The sequence below is a fragment of the Panthera leo genome, chromosome A3 (genome assembly GCF_018350215.1).
Source record: "Panthera leo isolate Ple1 chromosome A3, P.leo_Ple1_pat1.1, whole genome shotgun sequence".
NCBI lineage: Eukaryota > Metazoa > Chordata > Mammalia > Carnivora > Felidae > Panthera > Panthera leo.
This window is the reverse complement of record NC_056681.1, coordinates 57,487,016-57,510,492: the sequence shown is the minus strand read 5'-3', so window position 1 is coordinate 57,510,492 and position 23,477 is coordinate 57,487,016. Positions and strand designations below refer to the sequence as shown.

General features: G+C 39.8%; 1 protein-coding gene across 1 annotated transcript in view; it reads left to right on the top strand.

Annotated features, from left to right (window-relative positions):
• SLC9A4 (solute carrier family 9 member A4) overlaps window positions 1-23,477 on the top strand; it is a 66,545-nt gene that overhangs the window by 37,766 nt on the left and 5,302 nt on the right. The window contains exons 5-11 of the mRNA XM_042930201.1: window positions 179-381; window positions 993-1,079; window positions 4,343-4,413; window positions 8,661-8,822; window positions 14,238-14,334; window positions 19,663-19,794; window positions 21,508-21,595. Of these exons, the coding sequence (XP_042786135.1) occupies window positions 179-381; window positions 993-1,079; window positions 4,343-4,413; window positions 8,661-8,822; window positions 14,238-14,334; window positions 19,663-19,794; window positions 21,508-21,595 (840 nt within the window). The remainder of the gene's footprint in view (window positions 1-178; window positions 382-992; window positions 1,080-4,342; window positions 4,414-8,660; window positions 8,823-14,237; window positions 14,335-19,662; window positions 19,795-21,507; window positions 21,596-23,477) is intronic.

The window sequence follows — 23,477 nt, the reverse complement described above, 5'->3', positions numbered from 1 at the left end:
ACAACTACTCAAAAAGTGAAAACTTTTGTAAGATATTCTGTTTGGGATGGACAGTCATGGGTATGATGGAATTAGGTTGCCTTGTTTTGTGGGCGCACGCGCAAAACTTGGGTTCCCTAGTACTGAATATCTACGTATTCATAACCTTCTGCTCTAATATATATTTCTCCCTTTCTAGGCGTATTTGCTCTCTTCTATGTCAGTAACCAGTTTCGGACTTTCCCCTTCTCCATCAAGGACCAGTGCATAATTTTCTACAGTGGTGTCCGAGGAGCTGGAAGTTTTTCACTTGCATTTTTGCTGCCTCTGTCTCTTTTTCCTAGGAAGAAAATGTTTGTCACTGCTACTCTTGTAGTTATATATTTTACTGTATTTATTCAGGTTGGTAGACTTCTTTCATATTTGAAATAAGTAGGTTCTTTCAGGATTATGCATTAAATTAGTATAGTAATAGTATAGTGTCCCAAAAAAGGGACACTCTAATTTTTCACCATGTGCTCAATTACTCCAGCTAAATTCTTAAATATTTCTAGATCATGTTTGTTCATCTTTTAACCTCTAAAATATGTTTCTTTTTAATCAATAAAACATATTAATCAAAATATTCCCGGGTAACGGGCAAATGATAGTCATTCTACTGTGTTTTGCTGAAAACAAGATTCCAATTAGTACTAGATAGTACAAGTTTTTGTTTTAGGTGGAGATATCTCTGGAGTAAACTAGCGAGAAGTTATTTTAAGGGATGGCACTAAATTCCTGTTTTAAAGCAATGTCCATTTTCATTGCTTTTTTTCATTGCTTCATTGAAAAAAATTAAATCAGAACTAATTAAATAAGAATTAAAGTAAACAGTAGAGCATTTATCTAGTACCAGGTAGTACAAAACAAAGATATGAACATTAGAAGCTCTAATAGTTTTGCTAATAGATTTGCTCTCTTTAATGAGAATCTTCACTACAATAATATTGTTTATTTTGCCATTTGTGATCTAGGGAATTACAATTGGGCCACTGGTCAGGTACCTGGATGTTAAAAAGACCAATAAAAAAGAATCCATCAACGAAGAGCTTCATATTCGCGTAAGTTTTCTATCATAATTAGCAACTTAATAGGATATTTTCCTTTGCCACTGGTAGGAGTAATCTAGACCTTTGGTGCAGTGTTGTGTCCATGTCACTGAACATAGCCTCTTTCCTTGCTTGTGCTAGTTTCTGATTGCTGCTGTAGGAAATTACCATAAATTTAGTGGCTTAAAAAAACCCCACAAAGTTATTATAGTTCTGGAGATCACAAGTTCAAAATGGTCTCAGTAGGCTAAAATCAAGATGTTGCAGGGCTGCATGTCTTTCTGGAGGTCCTAGGCAAGAATCTGTTTTCTTGCATCTTCCAGCTTCTAGAGGCTTCTAGCATTCCTTGGTTCGTGGACTCCTTCCATCTTCAAAGCTAGCAATGGCCGGTCAGGTCTTTTCTCATGCTGCATCACTCTGATACTGACTTTTCTGCCTTCCATGCCCACATTAAAGACCTTTATGATTATATTAGGCCCATGTGGATAATTTAGGATATTCTTTCTGTCTTAAGGTTAGCAACCCTTAATCCACCTACTATCTTAATTTTTCTTTGCATATAAACTAACATATTCACAGGTTCTGGGGATTAGAACATGGACATCTTTGGGAACCATTATTCTGCCTATCACATCTGCTGCCCCTCAAAGATTCACATCTATTCCACATGCAAAATACATGAACTCTATCCTGACATCCCCAAAGTCTCAACCCATTATAGTGTCAATTCAAAGGCCACAATCTCATCTAAATTTTATCAGTTCAAAAGCCCCAAATCTCAGCATCCCGGTCATCTAAATGAGGGAAGAGGAGTGAACCTCTGGGTATAATCCATCCGGAAGCACAGCTCCTCTTTAATGCCAAACCTGTGGAACTCGAGAAACAAGTTGTCTGCTCCCAAAATACACTGGTTGAGCACTCACAGGGTAATGGTTATAGATATTCCTTTTCAAAAAAAAGGGGAAATTAAAGGGAAAAAGGATTCATATCCAAATTTCTAAGTCCACTTGGTTTCAAGGGCTAGGAACAACCTCTGTTCCACCAGATTCGAAGTCCAATCTGGGTTCTACTCTTTGGGTTCTCAGCTTCCACCCTATAACCTATAGCCTATGTTTTTAGCTCATTCCTTTGATCAGCTTGTTTCTTGCCTGCAGAATGTTGGGGTCCAACCATCCCCTTTCATTTTGTCTTTTCTCTGTCCCTTTTTGTCCAAGTTAGCAGTGTTTCTGTCCGGGTTCAACAGGGAAGCAAAACCAGTAGGAGATAGATATGGATATAGATATAGATATAGATATAGATATAGATATACATATACATATACATATACATATACATATACATATACATATACATATACACATACATGTAGATGTAGATAGATTATATAGATATAGATATCAATATACATACACATATAGATATAGATATAGATATAGATATAGATATAGATATAGATGTTAAGAGCTTTGTTGTAAGGAATTGGCTCACTAAGCAAGTCCAGAATCTGTAGGACAAGCCTTCAAGGAGGGTAGACCAGAACTCTCAGGCATGAGCCACAACTGCTATGAAGTTGTGACTGTTCTTTATCGGAGAAGCTTCAGCTCTACTCTTCAGGCCTTATAACTGAGCAAATTAGACCCACCCAGATCATCTAGGATAGTTTTCCTCATTTTTAGATAACTGATTATGGACTTTAATCATATCTACTAAATATTGTTACACCAACATCTAGATTACTGTTAATAATACTTGGGGACAAGCCTTGCCAAAGTGACACCTCAAAAAACTATCATGGTGACTAATATTATGAATTGTCCTATGTACTTCTGAAATAATTGTTCCAATGGAATATGGGATCCTCTGCTCTTTCGGAATTTTTAATTACGAAAGGGTAAAGGCTTCTACTACTTCTGCAGGAACAGCCTAGTGGCAGTTTTCAGTGAAAACATTCAACCCTGACAAAGATGAAAATGAAGTTGGGCATGGCTTCTACCTGTCGGTTTAAGTTCAACACACTGTTGGAGGGATGCCATTTTGTATGGCTCCAGGGAATAAAAATGAGAGCGAATACATGGAAGACAGAAGGAAAGAGACTTCAGCTCAGTTAATGAAGAGCATTCTGGAAATAGCTATGGCGTACCCAAAGGTGAAATGGATGTGTACAAACAATGACTGGGAACGCTTGGCATAGCTGCTGAAAGGAGATTCAGGCTTTTAGGGGATTATTGACCCAGATAATCTTTAGGTTTCTTTTATCCATGAAAGTTCATGGTTCTAATGCTGGAGAAACTGATGAAGCCTTTCAAAATCAGCCCTGAATTTTATGGCCAAAGTCATCCAAATCTAAACCCAAAATTTTCAAGACCATTTGAAAATACTCGACAGAAGGGATAGGGAGTGAGTTTGTTCTAAAATAAGAAATGATTTAACTTGATTGAGGATTTTTGTTTCTGTCTTTATCCCCTCTGTTCGTTATTTTTAGAAATTAAATAGTATACCTAAGACAATAGAACATAGATATTCCCTCTTTTCTTATTTTTTCTCAAATAAAGTTACAATTATTGGTTGAGAATACATCAATTAAGTATTTCAGAATTAATTTAGTATTTTAATGTACTTTGCAAAACAAATTTTAGAAGTCAGCATAAATTTCATTGATTGCAAATTTAAATTATAAAGACTAATTCATAAGTTTTGAAGAGATTATCGTTTTTTTATGAAATTCCTATAAGCAATTTGGGTAAAGCAAATTTAGTACAATTGGCTTGCATGGTGAAATATAAATACTGAGACAAAATAACCAGGTAAAAATGAGGCAGATAGATAAATTTTGTTGTTATATATTATTATTATTATTTTTATTATTATAAGATATCTATAGAATTATATTTTCAGAAACTATAAGTTGGATACTGACAATGCGGTGAAATTAAAAGGAACAATTAGTTATGACATTCATGTGATTTCAGTAATGAGACATTTTCTAAATCATTCTAGAAAAATATTATTCAAAGCAAATAGCAGGTATCCTGTTTTCATTGAAAGTTAGGCACATTATTAAAGAGCTTATCGACGGGATCTGTGAATCCTGAAACTCAGTTGAATTATGATGGAAGGCACTATAAGTTTCAGTTACATGAATGGGGTGATAGAAAAGAGGCTACACTCCAGGAAATTAAAGCCTCCTTTGTTTTCCGAAGTGTATTAGCTTTCCTTGTGTGTCTTTTAGGGTTAACGTTTCACTAGCAATCATTTTCCTGTATTTGGCTTGGCAGCTGATGGATCACCTGAAAGCTGGAATTGAAGATGTGTGTGGGCACTGGAGCCACTACCAAGTGAGAGACAAGTAAGGAGGCCGACAGTTTCGCTGACTTAGGAAGGATTATTTGTGGCCTGGGGAACCTCAAAACGTTACACTGAAAACTGAGCAGTTGACTAGAAAGAATCCAGAGGAACAGGACCAAGAATATGAAGGGCCTGGGAGCCGTGGCACAGAAGGGGCAGGTGGGAGCACTGGGAATGCCCAGCCTGTAAAAAGGAGAGCGCTCAGGGGAAGGGGCTGCTGACTTAGCCGAGGTTGCGTCAGAACTAGACTAGAGAACAACTTTCAGATTGAAAGGAGACAAGTCGAATCTAAATTTAAAACAAGAAGTTCCCCAGTGAGAAGAGAAGCTCAACCATGACTTCATAAGGCTATAAAGGGAGTTTGGTGAATCATCAGGATCCTGGGAAGGAGAGTCCTCCCCTGGGGAGGGAGGTTGTGGAGGAAGACCTTCAAGGGTCCTTTCCACATATGATTCCGTAAGAATATTAAATGTCCCTCTCCTCTGCCACCATCTCACATTTCAGAACACATTCTCTCCCTGGATTTAGTCTACAGCCTATTTCTTCTGTGGCCCCGAGGAGAATTTCACTCAGGATAAGGAAGATAAGAGTTTGTAAGTTAAACATAGCTATTTAGCAAACGTAGGAGTTAGTAGTAGTTGAATTAACCGAATGGTAGATGTCCTCTTTCTAGGCATTGACAACATATTAATGTTGGTGATTCCAAGAGAAACGAGATCTTGAAAATTCTGGCTGTCAAGGAGTAGTGGCACCCACATGAGAAACTGGGAGCTTATGGGTGGGCTTTTTACATTTTATTTATTTATTTATTTATTTATTTATTTATTTATTTATTGTGTGTGTGTGCGTGTGTGTGTGTGTGTGGTTAATCTACTTTTTAATTTTAATTCCAGTTAGTTAGCATACAGTGTTATTATTAGTTTCAGGTGCACAATATAGTGATTTCAACACTTCCATACAATAATACCCTGTGCTCATCACAACAAGTATACTCTTTAATGACCATCACCAATTTCGCCCATCCCCCCCCCCCACCCCTCTGGTAACCATCTGTTAGTTCTCTATAGTTAAGAGTCTGTTGGTTTGTCTCTCTTTCTCTTTTTTTCCTTTGCTCATTTGTTTTGTTTCTTAAATTCCACATATGAGTGAAATCATAGGATATTTGTCTTTCTCTTTTTTATTTCGCTTAGCATTATACTCTCTAGCTCCATCGATGTTGTTTCAAATGGAAAGATTTCTTTCTTTTTTATGGCTGACGAATATTCCATTATATATACACGTATATATGCCACATCTTCTTTATCCATTCATCATTCGATAGACTGTGGGGCTGCTTCTATAGTTTGACTATTGCAAATAATGCTGCTATAAACCGGGGTGCATGTATCCCTTTGAATTCATGTTTTTGTGTTTTGGGGGTTATTTAGTGCAATTCTGCCATCAGAGCATAGTTCTATTTTTAACTTTTAAAGGAACCTCCATGCTGTTTTCCACAGTGGCTGCACCAGTTTGCATTCTGAGTGGGCTTTCTTTATGAGATAAAAACTATAGTTTTAGCAGTCCTCCTAGTGTTAAAATAGAACTTAAGTTATGGGAATGTTCACCAATCTAGAACCTAGGTCATGGATTTTTTAAGTTTAAATCCTATAGTTCTTCCAGTGAAAAATCATTTAATATTATTCTATTTAGCCAAATCGGTACCAAATTTTCTAGACACCAAGGCAGATATTGAGAGCAGTAAGATGCACCCAATGCACTAAAGATCCTCACAATTTGGTAGACAGGATCCTGGGGGAACAAAGAGAGAAAGAGCTCCAACAAATACTGATGATCTGTATAAGAAACACTATAACAGAGGTAAATGCACGGAACTGCTATAATACAGAAACAAGAGTGCATTTTGAAAATAAATGAGGTGTTCTACAGGCAAAGAAGAATGGAAAAAAATGCCAAGCAATAGCAGTAACAGCAGAGTATTTCCAATTGTGAAGGCAACAAAGAGCATAGCATGGTTTGGACACAGTCCGAGAAAGGAACATGGTAAGACAAGAGCTTGGAAAGACAGAGATACGCTTCTGTGGCACAATGCTAAGGAGTCCTAGAGAGCCATTAATCCTATAAAATTCTATTTGACCTTTAATAGATCAAAAGGCTTTTATTTTTTTTTTTAAAGTTTGTTTATTTTTGAGACAGAGAGAGAGCGAGCATGAACGGGGGAGGGTCAGAGAGAGAGGGAGACACAGAATCCGAAACAGGGTCCAGGCTCTGAGCGGTCAGCACAGAGCCTGACGCGGGGCTCGAACTCACGGACTGCGAGATCATGACCTGAGCTGAAGTCAGCCACTTAACCGACTGAGCCACCCAGGCGCCCCTCAAAAGGCTTTTAAATACGAGAATAACATGACCATACTTGGCTTTGGGGAGGCAAACAACAACAGAGATATGGAAGCTGGGTTTGAAACAGATACTGTGGGGAAGGAGACCTGTAAGGGATGTTCACATGGATGTCTAAGAGTTTCATCTTGCAAGCATAAAATAAGCCTCAGGTACTGTGCTATCTGTTTCATATATGGTATCTTACCTGACATCCTGAATCTCCTGCGTTAGCACTATTTTTCTCCTTGAAGATAAAGAAACCAACTCCAAGAGATCAACTAACCTATTCTACAGTGGAACCTTGATTGAATTCAGGTCTGGCTTTAGGACCTCTTCTGATTTCAATGAACCATAGAGCTTTCAGAATCATAAGGATGAGGAATTAGCAGAAAGAGCACTGAAATATTTCTGAGGTGGAAATGGTGACTGGCTCTGGATATAACCAGGAGGGCTAGGAAAGAGGCAATAAGAATGACTTTCAGATTTCCAGATAGCGAGTCTAGGGGACTAACAATGCCATGGTTAAATGCATAGACTATAGAAGAATGTTTAATTAAATAATAGCTAGGTGAGGTAACAACATGGGTGTGAAGAGGGGAAGCTGAGGACAGGACTCTGAGAAGTTTCCGTTCCTCTGGGGCAGGTGAGGAAGAGGAGGAGATTTGGAAGAAGTCTTTAGGGAGGCTGGAAGGGAAGCATGTGTGAATCAGGAAGTGGAAGGCATAAAGGAAATGACCCCGTGGCACATCAGGAGAAGCCATGGGGCAAGTAAGGCAAGGGCAACAGCACCAACTAGCATTGAACAGTAAAAGTCAAGGTGAGCTCAGTGTGAAGAGTGTCAGAGAAGTCCTGATGGGTGGGGAGCAATGTCGGTAGATTGAGCAATAAATAGGAACAACAGCCTCTTGTGAAGAAAGAGAGAAAACAAGAAGGCTGAGGGTTTGACCCATTTGGAGCAAGAGCAGGCACGGGCTAAACACAGATCATAAGGTATCACAGCCTGTAACCCCGGAGGAGACTTGAGTGATAAAGCATCCATCCGCCTCACAGGCCAGGAAACCAATCACCAGATAATAAGCCAGCAGCTCAGGGAGTTATGTTCCCCTCCAGAAAATAAAGCAGGCAGACAAATTACTCTTTGAATGTAAAATGATTGGAAGTGTTGACAAATGTCTACCCCAAACAAATGGCCAACTCTGAAGGCGCCATATGCATACGTGCAGCTCAGTCTAATGGGCCAGCCAGAGGTTTGCTACAATAGTCGGTGGCCATCAGCGCCTAGCCTATTCAGATTCTCCATCATTCAGACTGTCAGGATAGATGTGGGGTCTCCCCCCAGCCCCTCCTTAATTGTCAGGATTCAAAATGATCTGCAGCATAATGGGCAAAACTACTGTAACTACCGGGCCATTTAAATTTATTGGGTTCTGGTTGAATAGGCCAGTATTACTGTAAGAGCAGCTGCCACTGTCAGGAGGCTATTAGAATGAAACATTTGTTCAAAAGCCTCAACCCCTCATTTCTTCTTTTACAATTGGAGCTGGGCTGGGCTGGGCCTCCCCCGCTCCCCACTTATGCATACTTTTCTGCCCTGATTGCAGCTTGTCCCCTCCTTTTGTTTAGTTGATTTTCAATGTATTCAGGCCAGTAGGCTATTCTTCCTTTACTTAAAAAAAAAAATTATATATATATATATATATATATATATATATATATATATATATTCTATGATTTTTTTTAATGTGTCCAAAGACTGAATTCTCAGCACTGTCCTCATGTTCAGAATACAGTTAGTCTGTTTTAAGAAAAATATATACTTCCATAACACATACAGAGATCAAAGATTGTCAAACTGTTGGTCTTTGTTTTTAGGTTTAAGAAGTTTGATCACAGATATTTACGGAAAATCCTAATCCGAAAGAACCAGCCCAAATCAAGCATTGTCTCTTTGTACAAGAAGCTGGAAATGAAGCAAGCTATTGAGATGGTAGAAACTGGGATCCTCAGTACCGCAGCCTTTTCCGTACCATGCCAGTAAGTTCTATATGCCCTTTGATCTGGACTTTACATGCCAGAATTCCAAGGGCACACATTCATTGTTCAACTGAGAGATAACACTAGGATCAGAGAGGCAGAAATTGAAAGAAAGGAGTTGTGAAAAAAGGATGACCTGAGTCTTGGCAGCTTGTAGTCTGGCCCACGCTCAACCTATGTCACCCAGTTTTTGAAAAGTACTTTCTAGCAAAAGTTGTGTGCGACAGTTGTATGACAGTTTTCTTTGGGAAGGAGGGGCAAGTGAACTTACAGAATTATGGCATGGTTTACAAGACTCTTTCTTTCTCTTTTTGATTAATTGCTACCCTTTAGCCGCTGTTCTTTTGATTCTGCTAATCCTATAGTAAAAATTATATGCATTTCTCCCATAAGTCATTTCTCTTCCATCTTCGTATGAGGAGAGACCTGGTCAGCACCTTGTGACGCTAGCTGGGATTCGGGGATGAGTGGTGGAAGCCGGAGGTGTGGTGGTTGGTGGGCTACTTAAATTTACCACCCTCCCCCACCCTGTCAAGGATCTCCAGGTTTCTTCCAAGAAGCAGTTTATGAATTGAGCAAACTACTCACAACATATTTAAGATAAGGAACACTTGCATTCTGTCATCTTCTGTAGGTAAAGTCACTTGATCGTGAGCTTCAACTGTATCTTCATGTTTGAAAAGCAGGTGAAGAACAGGTAGCAATAAAATTTTCACTCATGCCTGAGTGTTATCTCACATCCCTTACTTGCTAATGAATCAAACACCCTCACCTTTCTTCCATGGCCTGGAAAAAATCTAAAGTAGCGTCCTGGAGGGCATCTTGGTATGAACAGAAAGCTTTCTGCCTTATTTCTCAGTGAGACTCTTTTTGTGGTTGGTTGGTTGGTTGGTTTCGGTGCTGCCCACTGCATGGCTTGCTTTAAGGAAACTTCTGATATTAAAACGGCAGCAAGCTAACAAATATTTATCGGCAATGCCATGCGGAGCCATGTTAGAGCCTAAGGCAGAGGAAAAAATCAGGAATATTGATTCTGTCTTTATTTAAAGTGCTGATATTTAATTCATCGTGGCTTTTTTCTTCTCTGCATTGACCTTTGTTTTCTAAATTATTGCATTTCAATCCTACTTAACTTGACTGAACATTTTTGGCGTCACCTTAGGCCCAAACCTGTTCCTTGGGCACTTATTATGGGCCAGGGACTGTAAAACAAACACGTCATGGAGCTCATACCCTAGCAGGGTCATGGCATTAATAAAAAAAGGTCTGGGCCACCTGGGTAGCTCAGTTGGTTAAGCGTCCGATTCTTGATTTGGGCCCAGGTCATGATTTCACAGGTCATGACATCTCTTGGCAGCCTTGCGTAGGGTCCTCTGTCCGTCTTGCTCTCTGCCCCTCCCCCGAGTGTGCTTGCTCTCTCTCTCAAATAAATAAACTTTTTTTCTTTTAAAGGCCTTACAAACACATAATCATAAAATCTAGGAAGCTATGAGAGTATAAGAGGTGACCCTCTGGTCTCCAGGCATTTGGCTTGCTCTAATGGGAGTTAATGCATTGCAGGAGGCCTGGATAAGTTCAGGTGCTTTAGACCATTAGGAACTTCCTCAGTTGGTTTGCTTACTAGTTATGTGAGCTCTCGGTCTAAGAATGTAGGGGCACTTATCTCAAATGCAATCTATCATGTGTTAAACCGTATTTTGAATCTCTGTATTACACTGCACTGGTTGCAAGCAATTGCCCCTGTTTCTAACCTCAAGACAGTTTTCAAGCCAGCTTTATTGGGAGGGATCCTGTCTGTCGAGTCACTTATTTTTTAGACACTGATTCAAGATTAGTAAGAGAGACTTATAAGTTAGAGACTTTTTTTTTTCCTCCTGTAGCCCAAACCAGTTAGTAAACTAGGGTAGGAGAGGAGATTCTTTTAACTGATATTTAATGCAAGTTAAACTGTATTTAAATCGCATTTATTTGATCTCATCAGAAATCTGGACGACATCAAGCAGAAGGAATTCCTCTCCTGAGATCAAAGCAGCCAATTTCTTAAAAACAAACCTTCGTACAATCATAGGAAAAAGAAGTGTGTACCCAGCTCACTTTTTATTATTCTGTATGAGACGATAACAACAAAATGCAGATACATTTGTGTCTTTAGAAGTTGAAGCAATTGTTCTACAAGAGGTTTAGCTTTGCAAAGTCTTCAGGAGAACACTGCCACCAGAAGCTGTCAATAGCATTGTGCAGATGGTGTTAACTCTACGAAATGCCCTTACTTTTACGTGCATTATGTTATTTGACCCTCACAACAACCCCATGGGATAGGTAGAGTATGTACTGGGATTGTTGGCTTCAATACAAGGCACCTCGTTTTACCAAGGAGTGGTAAGCTTTTAGAAATATCAGACGATAAAGGCTCAACCTCTTGAAAGTGTCAAAGCTTTCAAAAATATGTGGTCAATATTAAAGAGATATTAAAGTATATACATTTATAGGCATAACAAACTACAACTGTACAACTTCAAAACATCATACTTAAAAACTCCCAAATAATTCTAACATGTCGTTTGCAAAAAAACACAAATTAATTTATTGTAGTTTAAGGATTTTTGAATCGATCACACGTTGATAGGTATAGGTTTGCATTTCTGCGTTCTTAAACCAAAGATTCTGGGATGACGATAATGGTGCCATTTTCACCTCCATAATGGAACATGGTGTTGTGCAGAGCTGGGCCCTCTTCTGTGCCACTCTTCACTCATTCTAAATGTTGGCCATCTTCGTGACCTTTCTACAAAGACACAAGGAACCCACACTAGAGAAGAGCAGTTAGGTGCCATTAGTTGATCAGTGGGCACATTCTCCAGTCACCTTAGCATGTTTCTCATGGATTTCACGTGTAAAGCTATCACAAGAGAATGGGTTCTTACAAATGAATCAGGGGATAATATTTGATCTTTTACGAATTCATTTTATGGCATGAATAAGAACATCTACGAGTTCATATCTATATTGCTGTGTTTAGAACTGAAGCCTCTTTTTACATTATTATAGCATCTGATTTAGAAAAGTTAAGAGAAGGGTGCCTGGGTGGCTCAGTTGGTTGAGCGTCCGACTCTGATTTTGGCCCCCGTCGTGATCTCATGGTCATGGGATTTAGCCCCGTGTCAGGCTCCAAGCTGAGCGTAGAGCCTGCCTGGGATTCTTGCTCTCCCTCTCTCTCTGCCCCTCCCCTGCATGCACACATACACTCTTTCTCAAAATAAATAAATAAACTTAAGAGTTAAGAGAATTATGAAGCTTTTATTAAAATACACTTAGGTTCAGATTTTCCCAGTTTGATTCAATAGCTATGAAATTACCACGGGGCTTTCATTTAAGGTGATGGAAATTTCCTTTATGGATAATGAATAAATGTTCCAGTGACAAGTCTTTCAGCTTATAATTTAACTTATTTGATCTAGAGATTATTAACATTCTGTTTTTCTAAGGATTGTACCTTTCCTGATAATAAGATCATTTCAGGGATGATTTTGCTAATGAGTGGCATGTAGAAAACTCCAGGTATCCCCTTGCCTAAATTAATAATTGCTCTGTATAATTTCATATCTGTAACTTCCCAGTGTGGGTCAATGAAAGATAGTGGTCCATCTGAATGGACCTTAATTAAGTCTGGTCTTTCCCAAAGTGGGCAATTACAAACCGGGGAGAGTGCCAAGTTAGATCTCCTGCTATCTCAAATTTAATTTGACCATCTTATGACTTTTTCCTAGTTGGTTGTGAATCTCATTATGAACATAGGAATGTAACTTTTGATTAGCTGTTGTTTCTGCTTGGCAAGAGATTGCTTCCATTATAACAAAAGAATGTGCTCAGATTGTGGGAATGTGTAGGTGTACCTCAATCAGAACAGATTTTATTCCAAGGACTTTTAAACAGTTAGGTTGAAATGCCCTGATAAGACTGTTTAGATCACCAAGGGTGGTAACCGAATATCAATAGTGTTGACATTTGCAGCTCTGAGATACAGAAACTCTGATTTCAAGGATTTTGTAGAAAGGGCATTAGTCAGTCTACAAATAGTATTGCTAAATAAATTCTGGCATACTGTGATATCTGGTATCCAAGTCCTTAAAGACATTTTACCAATTGTACTTTTAAAATGTTCTTACAAAATGTACTTACAAAGTGTACCAAAATACTTACTTGCAAAATGTCCTTGCTATTTATGGCTCTATTGCTACTAACGTTTGGGAAAAAATACTTTAAAAGTGGCCTGTATTGAAACCAATAACTACTTATCTTCATAATCAATTATCCTAAGACCTCTGCATGGTGATAGTGGCATCTCAGCGCCCTTACGCACTGAGAAGAGCTGCGGTAAGGAACGAAAAAGAAATCAATAGTCTGTAAGGTTTTATACCAAGATATTAATGGAAGGGATAGTATTAAAAGACAGATTTAATTTTCCTTAGTTTTCTCTTTTTTGTTCTTACTTTCTATAGTGAACATACATTATTTATTCGCTGAAACATTTTTTAGAAATTCCTGCCAGGAGATTGAAATGATTGAAATCAAATATATTTGTCACATGAGAATTCCTCACATAGCGATGTCATGCCTTTGACATCCTCAGAAGACAATTGTGCATTGACTGATAACCTGGACATGACTTGATTTTTAAATCCTTTCGCGAGTGCGGCAGGGGGAGGGCTCATGGTGAAGGAAGCCCTGGGGAGCTGTTCATGCGGAGGCCGGGAGCGGTCAACTGCTTCTAGAGTCTCACAGAGTGCCCAGTGTCTCAGAGCTCGCCTGGCTTTCAGAATATAAATGGCCTAAATATGATTCTAGTTTCTTACAACTGTTCTTTAACCAAATATAAAATCTCTGAAGGGCCAATTCCAAAATTTTAACACTCCCTTAGATCAGAGCTATATCCAAAACGTGGTGTGCAGATGATGTCCGTGAGCTGTTTGTCACCTGTTTGAAATGAGAGAAGTACAGCCTTGACTGAGTAATCTTATTGCCGTGGACTCTAACCGTAAAACATTCGATTTTAATTTTATAGTATCTTTTTAAAAATTTATATTCTAACAGTTGACTGTTGTATTTAACCAACATATCTCTTTGTAATGAATATGGAGGAAAAAATAACAGACTTGTAACCACCTGAAACCCCTTTGAAATAAAGGGATTAGAATAATTCCCACATAAAAGCTATAGGGAGGAAACCTTATCTTCAAAATGTAAGTCATGACACACGTACCGACATTTCACATGAATTGACTAAAACAATAGAAAAAAATGATGTAAAAATCGGGGTTCTGAAACTTAGAATGCCCACACGTATGTTGATACTTCTGTGGCACTCTTGCCAAGATGCAAGAATAACGCTTGGCTTCCCTCCAATGATGTTTGCAGGGCCCAGAGGATACACAGAATCAAAAGGCTTTCCCCTGAAGACGTGGAATCCATGAGGGACATCCTGACACGCAATATGTACCAAGTTCGACAAAGGGTGTGTATAAACTATCTGCCTTGTTCCCGGGCCTGTCCTTGGAACCGGTCATTCAAGAATCAGTTCTTATTCATATTATCTCCTCTGCAGCAGCCTTCTTGCTAAACGACTTCTTTCTGCTTAATTGCGAGAACAGAAAGTTAATTGTTACTTTTCTGCTAAAAAAAAAATTGGCACGTGTGGTGTAGAAAAGAATGCAAATCCAATTGTTGGCCCTAGGGGTCAGGCTGCCCTAGCCCTGCAGCCTGGTACTTTCCAGAAGCAACAGGCCTCCCTCTGCCTCCGGAGATGAACAAGCAGTGGATCTCACTCACCGCCCCACAGAGAAAGATGGCAGCGGGATGCCAATGGCAGTCAAGTTGTCCTGATCTGATTGACTGTAATAGAGCTTAGAAAATTGAGGTGGTTGTTGCAACTACAATGCTGAATGCCTACATCAAAGGAGATGTACTCGGCATATTATTTTTCAATTCTGGATAAAGGTATGGAGTCTGTACTACCACTTGGGAACTGGTGCAAAGTGTATAGTCAGAACATTCCCGGGGCGGTGGGTGAGTCCTTCTGAAATTTTGATTTAGTCAAACGACATTTAAGCCTGTGAACTCTACTTAGGAGTTGTTGTTGTTGTTTGTTTGTTTTTATTTTTTTTTTTAAGTTTGACTATCCCAATTCTTACGATATGATTATAAGTAAAGTCATTGTGAGGCCCTTGGTTATAGAGCATAGTCTTGATGGGACCAAAAAAGCCATCAGGTGAAAGCCCCTCGTTTTCAAGTAGAAGATGCTGAGGTTAGGAGAGTTGTTTATCTGACCTGTTGAAGGTCACACACACAAAATCCAAGTTAAGAACCTAGGTCTTCCAGCAGTCTACCCAGTGCTCTTTCCATGACTCCAGACTTAAGCGATACAGTTAAAGTGAATGTTTTCTGGCTTCCCGTTTTGGAAAGGTCAGTGATTAAGGGGAATGTGTCAGCAAAGACTCTGCACCTGCTGAAGGAATATAGGTCAGCATCAATCATAGCAAGCTTAGAGTAAATGCAAGAGCTTTCAAATCATTCCAAGTGAAATTGTTTCAGTAAGACTATCACATTCTGATAAATAGTTAGATAAATTGTTAAGAACTTCCTGGTTTGAAGAAGGTCGGCTAGCTTAGTGAGGGCCAGAGCTTGATGAAGGCTGACTATAAAGCATAGCCTTTTCCCCGTGTTTATGAATGTTGAATTGAAGGAAAGGCCCAGAAATGGAGATGGAGATCCTGGGACTCCAACCCAGCTTAAAATGAGGTCAAATACCCATTCTGTCTTTATTCCCTTTTATGCAGGTTCCCAGATAGCCACCTTTCTTCTTTTATAAGGGTGCTTATTCGGTCTGTCTTCAGGCTTCTCCCTTCTAAGCCACGTAGCATCCTCCTTTCTTGTTGCCCCCAAATAAGCAGATAGGTCATGAAGGTGGCATGGGGAGAACGTAAATAATAAATGGAAGGGACTTTCAAGCTCCTGAGATGGCTTTTGCCTCCACTTTTGTTACTTTGAGAGAGTGAAATTCACCAGTCCTTCCCCTTCCTGTCTCCTTTCTTCACCATCTTTTACGTAGGTCATATGACTCTTCTTTTCCCTGTGGTCCTCTTGCCCTCTTGAAGGAAAAACTGCTCTAGAGATGCAATGCAGGACAGCTGTCTGTCTCCTTTGTTTCTAGTGGGCAATCTACAGTTTTGAAGATTGTCACAAAAGGTGACGGCTGTAGTCTCTAGCCTGGGTGATAGGTCAGTGGGCCTCATGTGGTGTGGGGCTGGTGGCTGGAACATTTCTCACAGTCCACACCTCAGAAGAGGCCATCTTGGGAGTCAGGAGTCATTTCAGAGCAAGGCTGGAATGAGTGCACAGTTTGACTCTAGGGGATCCTGATATATAGTTGATCTGAAGCTGAGCTGGTCCTGCCAGGTCTATTGCACCTGGGAGGGCTCTGGCCACTCCTGTTTGAAGCCACTGCCCTCAGCAGATTGTCACTGCTGAGCAAGCTGAAGAACTAGCTTCTAGAGGTTTCCAGTGAGACAGCCCTCTGGGACACAGAAGCTCTCTGGAACACAGTGGGGATAGGAATTGAGAAAAGTTATCTTTAAACCTACAAGGGAAGAGACTGACCTCAGCTCAGACTTTAAGGATAACTTAGAGATTGATGGGCAGTCCCCTGATGTGGCCTAAATGATCAGGTCACACGCTGAATTCCCACACACTTTCAAAGGAGGAAAACCATTTATGCAACTTGAGTTCCCTTCCACAAATATTTAATGCACTTCTAGCACTTTGTCCCATAGAGCTCAAGTTTTAGGGGGAAATACGGTCTTTAAACAATCACCAACTCCTTCATTAAAAGGCTGAAATGGAAGGAACAGAGGGAAGAAGCTTGCATATACATTATATGCATAGGACCAACTACGCTCCCTGCAGATAGGCAAGAATAAGCACATGGGTGATGTGATATGAGACAAAATAGAACAAAAAGTGTCCAAATGTTCCTTAAAGTACAGCTCTCAAGTTAAGGTGTGGGAAATTCCTAACAGCAACGTATACATATATATATATATATATATATATATATATATGTACAGATACATGTATATGAGTGTGTGTATACAAACATCCATGCACCCCGAATTCACTTTTGCATGAAGTTAACATTGATGAAAAATTGTAAGTCTGTCTTGGTGTTCTAGATGCCTAATTTTAAAATACGTTTTGATAGTGTCGTATGTCATTCTTTAATATCTCCGTGTATAAAGAGCACTTAGGTTGAGGTCCATCATTAGTGATAGTGGATAAGAGTCCATATTTCACACTGTCTTCAAAACTTAATTTTTTAAGGCAAGCATTTATCAGGTTGGTTAATTTGTCAAGAGTGGCTGGTGAAGATCTCCTATCAGCAGATGGTGAAGGGTGTCTGGGTGGCTCAGGCTCGCTTCAGCCGAAGTGTCCTACTTCGGCTCAGGTCATGATCTCATGGTTGTTGGGTTCCAGCCCCACGTTGGCTCTGTGCTGACAGCTCGGAGCCTGGAGCCTGCTTCAGATTCTGTGTCTCCCTTTCTCTCTGCCCCTTCCCCGCTGTGTTCTCTCTCTCTCTCTCTCTCTCTCTCAAAAATAAATAAAAAGCATTAAAATATTAAAAAAAAAAAAAAGGAGACAGTGAAAGCTGGCTTTGCTGACTCCTCATTGTTCCCTTGGCCTCCAACCTATGCCTTCTTTGCAAATCTACTTTTAGACAAGTGTCTATTTTGTGAGGATTAGTTAGTAGATAATGACAGCCATAAATCTACTTCACTGGCTGTATATACACTAAAACACAAACAATAAACTAAAAGCCAGTAAACCAATGAGGACGCTGTTGTCAACCCCTCCTTGTTACAAACACCCCCTTCTGTTGTAACAGGAAAGCAGACCATCTCATGTACTGACCACGCAGGGGTCTATTATAAACCTGCGTGAAAAGCACTAATAAGGCTTAATTTCTTTTGTATTTTTTATAAAAATGAGTGGAAACCTAAGTATTAGGGTTTTTTTGTTTGTTTGTTTTGTTTCTTTGTTTTTTCTCACACTGGGGATCATCTTGTTGTAACTCTTGGAATGTATGCACCTAACCTAAGGGACCTTTGGCCTAGAGGACAGAACCTTCTTCCTTGGCAATTGTCCCCAGCCCCTTCCTGTACCTGTCTCACTTCTCACCATACTTTGAATAAAATACTAAATTCTCTTGAGGTAGAAAATAAATTCCCAGCTTGTCTCCAGCAAGTCCTCCTACCTCCCATCACATATTTTTTATAGCTATGTATTGTTTCATGTGTTCCCTCTTCTTGGAGGAAACATCCACTCGTCTTTCAAGACACAGCTCAGTGCAATGCACCTTTCCCCCCCCAAGACTGGATGAGTGTCCTTTGCGTATACTCTGTAAGTCCCTGCAGACCCCAAAATCTTATCTCTTCCTGAGCACAAAACAGTATATGCTTGTCAGACTCCCCAAGTAGACCATGAGCCTTTTGAAGACCATAATTCAAATGTATCCATTTTTTTAAAACTCTGCACCTACCATGGCACCTGGCACATAGAACATCTGCTGTTTTGCTGTTGAATTGAAAATGCTTATTACAGCATCCATTAACCGGGAGTGGTAATGCCTGTAGCCCTGACCCTGTTATCCTGTGGGACCCACTGACCCAGGGGAAACAGTATATTCACTGCTGCACTTTGACTGAAAAGAAAGGAGAGATGAAACTCCAGCTAAGCACTTTGTAAACATCTGAGGACCAAGGTTGGTCTGTGGTTCAAGACAGGTTTTCAGTGGCCTGATAACAGTAAAGAAGATGAGGTGTCTGGGTGGCTGGGTCGGTTAAGCATCTGACTTTGGCTCAGGTCATGATCTCAAGGTTGGTGAGTTCGAGCCCTGCATCTGGTGAGCACAGGCCCACTTTGGGTGAGCTCATGCTCTGCTTTGGGGGAGCTCATGCCCTGCTTGGGGTGAGCTCGAGCCCCTCTTCAGTTGAACATGGGCCCCGCTTAGGTTAAAAACAGGATCCCTGTTACAGGTGAGCCCTGCTTCTCTTCTCTCTCTCTCTCTCCCCCTCATAGGATTCTCTCTCTCTCTCTCTCTCTCTCTCTCTCTCTCTCTCTGCCTCTCACTCACTTGTGCCCTGTCTCTCTCTTTCTCGAAAAAAAAAAAAGCAATAAGGAAGAAATTTTTTATAAAGATAATTGATTCCATTTAAAGGACTGCTCTTTATCGGAGCTTATGGATTACGTCCTTCCTACAGTTTGGTTAAAAGACCTCTTCCTTTCTGAACTGGTAATGGTGATAGTCATTGGCTGACATCTTGAATGCATCTTCCATCGGCAAAATTTAAGAATAGCAACCTTAATGAGATTTCCAATGGAGTTTTGACATTTTTCTGATCCCTTCGATCCAAACACGCAGACACCACCGTCTGAGCATAAAGAACACAACCTGCGAAAGAGGGTGGGTATGGAGCAGCCAAAGTCCATGAGCCCATCGGGGCGGGACTCCTGCAAGGACACCAGAGGGGCAGTGCAGGTGGACAATGCTCCGCGAGCTGGGAAAGCACAGGCTCCAACCACAGTTCCGTCCTGATGGGGGTGGCCTTGGTCACAGACCTTTCTTCTCGGGGCCACAGCTCGCTCCTCTGTAATTGAGGTGGATGCTCAGGTGGCGTCTTCGGTGTCTTCTTTTTTGGGTCATCTTATTCTGCGACATTTCCATGGCCTCCTAAAGCTGAAGGTTGTACACAGATGTCCTTATGTATTTGACATGCCCTTCTCTCTGCAGACCTTGTCCTACAACAAATACAACCTCAAACCCCAAACGAGCGAGAAGCAGGCTAAAGAGATTCTGATCCGCCGCCAGAATACCTTAAGGGAGAGCATGAGGAAAGGCCACAGCCTGCCATGGGGAAAGCCGGTAAGTGGGGTCTGTAGAATCTGTAAGTGGGGTCTGTAGCTCTGGGAGCTGGGCCAGCCCCTCACAGGGCCTCCTCCTTGGGTGACTGCCAGCGGCAGTGAGACAAAACCACCACCTTGTGGCCAGAGGAATACAAAACTAAGAGGCTGTCGGACACTAGACAACCTGCCTCTGGGGCCAGAGCCTCGGGGTCGGTTGGTCAGGTTGAGCCTCCAGGATGGGTCAGTGACTGGAACACGCTCACTGGACTGTGCGTCTAGACCAGATGCCATGGTGGCCAGGTACTGAGCAGTCCAGGGAAACCTCCCTGGACTGGGGCACCGGGCTCTAGGAAGCTTACTTCTCTCCCAGGAAGATATAGGGAAGAATATGTTCTTGCCAAGACGCGTGGGCCTCATGTTTCGTATCACCCACTGTGCATCTGAACTATTCTCTTTGAGGCCATATCCCACCAATCTCACTGTAACGTCTGGACGAAGGGTAGGTCTGGAGCAGATTCTAATTTCTACCCTAACCTCAGTGGCTCAAATGTAATAATAACGATGCCGATAGTGATAATAGTAAACAACCACCTGAGGAGATGGGTTAAGTGACCTTGTTCAAACATTTTAGTTTTGCGATTTGTTATTTTCAAAATAAAATCAAACTAAATAGTCGACCTGTGATCTTGTAGTAAAGGCTACCTCAGGTATGCATCTGACTGGGTCACATTAAAAGGCACCTGGGAAATTATTAACAATATCATGGCATAGCATTCATATCGTGTTTTCAAAGAATAAAAGTGCTCTCTAGTGTTTTACTTTGTCCTCAAACTATTCCTGTGAACAGTGTAGCATAGGCATTTTATCCCCTTTTTCTAGACAGTGAAACTCACACAGAAAGGCTAATAGGCTTATCCCCCTTAATTATAATTATCCCTGTTATCAGTGAGCAGAACGCAGACCATCTCCTGACCATGGACTAAATACTTTTTTTTCCTGTAAAAATATATATGTCAACAATCCATAATTCTGGATTCCTTATTAAAAAACAAATGCTTGGGGGCCTGGGTGGCTCAGTCGCTTAAGCGTCTTTTCGGCTCAGGTCGTGATCTCGTGGTCTGTGGGCTCGAGCTCCACATCGGGCTCTGCATTGATGGGGCAGAGCCTGCTTGGGATTCTGTCTCTCCCTCTCTCTCTTGCCCTAAAAAAAATAAACATGTAAAATAAAAAATTAAAAAAAAAATTAAAAAACAAATGCTTTTCGGGGCGCCTGGGTGGCTCAGTCGGTTAAGCGTCCGATTTCAGCTCAGGTCACGATCTCGCGGTCCGTGAGTTCGAGCCCTGCGTCGGGCTCTGGGCTGATGGCTCAGAGCCTGGAGCCTGCTTCCGATTCTGTGTCTCCCTCTCTCTCTGCCCCTCCCCCGTTCATGCTCTGTCTCTCTCTGTCTCAAAAATAAATAAACGTTAAAAAAAAATTAAAAAAAAAAAAAACAAAAAACAAATGCTTTTCTCAAAACCAAAAGTCTCTTTGAGGGGATCATGAGAGGGGAAGGAAACACATATTGAAGGCTATAGCATTCTACGTTGTTTAAACCAGAGTAGTAGGAGTACAGGAGAACCTGTGATCCAAATGAGGTGCCCGGTGTGAGTCTGCACCCGTTACTTTGTTTTCCACGTGACACTCAGGACCACAGGCCTAATTCTGCTTTTTCTTTCCACTTGCTGCCCACAGGCTGGTACCAAAAACATTCGTTACCTCTCCTTTCCCTATGGCCACCCTCAGCCGGCAGGAAGAGACACGAGGGTTGCTGAACTCACAGGTAATCTGCTTGCCTGGCTCTTCTTCCTCTTTTCCTGCAAAGGGTCAGAGGGCAGATATTTGGGGGCTTGTGGGCCAAAAGGCAAACCCGAGAATATCATGTAGGTACTTATATGACAAGAAAAAGAGAAAACAACATTTTCATTAAATCTAATTCAGAACTTGATGTATGAACATTGAAATTTGAATTTCACGTAATTTTTCCCTGACATAATATATTCTTTTAATTTTTTTTCAGCCATTTAAAAATGTAGCAACTATTCTTAGCTCACAGGCCATAGGAAAAGAGGCACAGGCTGGGTATAGCTTAGGGGTCATAATTTGCTGATGTAAAATGGGCACTTTTTTGAAATATTTGGGGTTCACCCAAGGTTTAAAAGTTAGCAAGATTCTCCAAAGTTGGTTAGATTTTACTAAAATGATTTCATAAATAAATAAATAAATAAATAAATAAATAAAATGATTTACCAAATTTACTGATTAAGTGTTTCCAATTTAATATCTAATTCTTAAGTAGAATTCTTAGATTTATTGAAACTGCCTTTTGTTCTAGTAAAAGCCATTATTATTTTCCAAATGTATATATAAAATAATTTTTCTATTAGCAAAAGGTGATATGTAATATATAATATGCCATATTATCTATTTTAATTTTTTTCAAATTTTTAAGACAAAAACACATTGGAAATTCAAATAAACTAAACTCAGGATTTTGGAATTAAATCTTTGAAGAGTGAATATAATTATTCTTTAAAATAGAACTTTATTTACTTCTGATTTAAAAATGTAAAAATAAAATAAAATAAAAACTAATAAAATAAAATAAAAACTAAATCAGTAGATATAAAATAAAATAAAAACTAATATTAGATATAAAATAAAAACTAATCAGTAGATAAAAAGCATAAAATAAGAACGTTAAAAGCACGTGAAACCCCAATACCAAGATATAATTACTATAGAACATTTTGGTAAACATTCTTCTATAATTCTCTCTGCACTATCCTAATCCCTATCCCACCTGTATCTGATATAAGAAAGAAAAAAAAAAACCCAGCATCATCAAAATCGTAGTATCGTCATTGTTTTGGAATTTTTATAAATTGTCTACTTTATTCAACCATCTACTGTGGACATATTTCCATGTCAATATATAATGTTAATAATCACTTTTATGACTGAATAATAGCTAATTATATAAAATAATCCTAGCTTATTTCACTAAATGCTTATTAACAAATATTAAGGTATTATGACTTTTTATAGAAGGTAAGCAATGATATTTATTTAATAAGCACCTTGGCTCACTTGTGAATCACTTTGTGATTTTTGCACAAATAATCAATTACTCCCTTAGTGCGTTTTCTTGGAACCAAGATTTGGGGGTCAAAAATGAAATACATTTAAATTTACTCTCACAACAGTCTGTGAGAAAGGTTGCTTTCAATCATTTTAACCATCACTGGGCTATTGTCAAACTTCTGAGTAATCTATGATGGAATAAGATAACATTTGTATATCATATTAATTTTAATCTGAGTCTGATTTTTAGTGAGGTTGAACATCGTTCACATTCTTGGAAGCAACTATTACTTCTTGGGAAGTTTCTGTTTCTGCCTTTGGCCACTTTTTTTTTTTTTTTTTTTTTTTTTTTTTGGTCTATTCCGTTGTTTGTTTTCTTACAATGAACTGGAAGAACACTGTATAACAAGGATATCATCCATTGTCTCATATTTTTTGCTAATGGTTTTTCTTCCAGTTTCACATTTATCTTTTAGTTTTTAGATATACTTGCCATCAGATATACATTCTGATTAGTCAAGTCTGCTCAGTCTTCCACAGAAAAATTAGAATACGATTTACCCAATGTTTTTCCCTAGAAC